The 655-nt window shown below is 46.4% G+C and overlaps 2 protein-coding genes across 5 annotated transcripts in view; one reads left to right on the top strand and one right to left on the bottom strand.

Moving 5' to 3' along the window:
• dok2 (docking protein 2) overlaps positions 1-649 on the bottom strand; it is a 22,184-nt gene extending 21,535 nt beyond the window's left edge. For all 4 annotated transcript variants that reach the window (XM_050051594.1, XM_050051593.1, XM_050051592.1 and 1 more), the window contains exon 1: positions 398-649. In XM_050051594.1, the coding sequence (XP_049907551.1) occupies positions 398-457 (60 nt within the window). In that variant the 5' untranslated portion in view covers positions 458-649. The remainder of the gene's footprint in view (positions 1-397) is intronic.
• LOC126394668 (WD repeat-containing protein 5-like) overlaps positions 1-655 on the top strand; it is a 181,173-nt gene that overhangs the window by 152,031 nt on the left and 28,487 nt on the right. The gene's annotated exons all lie outside the window — the stretch shown is intronic.

The following is a 655-nucleotide window of genomic DNA, read 5'->3' on the forward strand; positions in this document are numbered from 1 at the left end:
CGTGTTAGCTCAGTGTTAGCACTGTGTTAGCTCAGGGTTAGCACAGTGTTAGCTCAGTGTTAGAGTTACGTGTTAGCTCAGGGTTAGCACTGTGTTAGCTCAGTGTTAGAGTTATGTGTTAGCTCAGTGGTAGAGTTACGTGTTAGCTCAGTGTTAGCACTGTATTAGCTGAGTGTTAGAGTTACGTGTTAGCTCAGTGGTAGAGTTACGTGTTAGCTCAGTGTTAGCACTGTGTTAGCTCAGTGTTAGCACTGTGTTAGCTCAGTGTTAGAGTTACGTGTTAGCTCAGTGTTAGCACTGTGTTAGCTCAGTGTTAGAGTTACGTGTTAGCTCAGTGGTAGAGTTGCGTGTTAGCTCAGTGTTAGCACTGTGTTAGCTCAGTGTTAGAGTTACGTACCTTTCCAAACCTCTGCTGCTGCAGGTACAGCATCCCCTTCTTCCTGATGTCCTCCTCCATGATGATGCTGCACTTCCTCCTCTCCTCCTCACCTCTTCGTTCTTCTCCTCTTTCTGCTCCACTTTCCTCTCCTCCTCCTCCTCCTCCTCCTGTCTTCTGCTGTCTTGTCTCTGTCTCCTTACCTCCTCTCTAACTTTTTGCTTCCTCTTCTGCTTTGTCTCTCTTCTGCGTCTCAGTTTCTTTTCTTCTTCTTATTTC

The sequence above is a fragment of the Epinephelus moara genome, chromosome 8 (assembly GCF_006386435.1).
Source record: "Epinephelus moara isolate mb chromosome 8, YSFRI_EMoa_1.0, whole genome shotgun sequence".
In the NCBI taxonomy this organism is placed as follows: Eukaryota; Metazoa; Chordata; class Actinopteri; order Perciformes; family Serranidae; genus Epinephelus; species Epinephelus moara.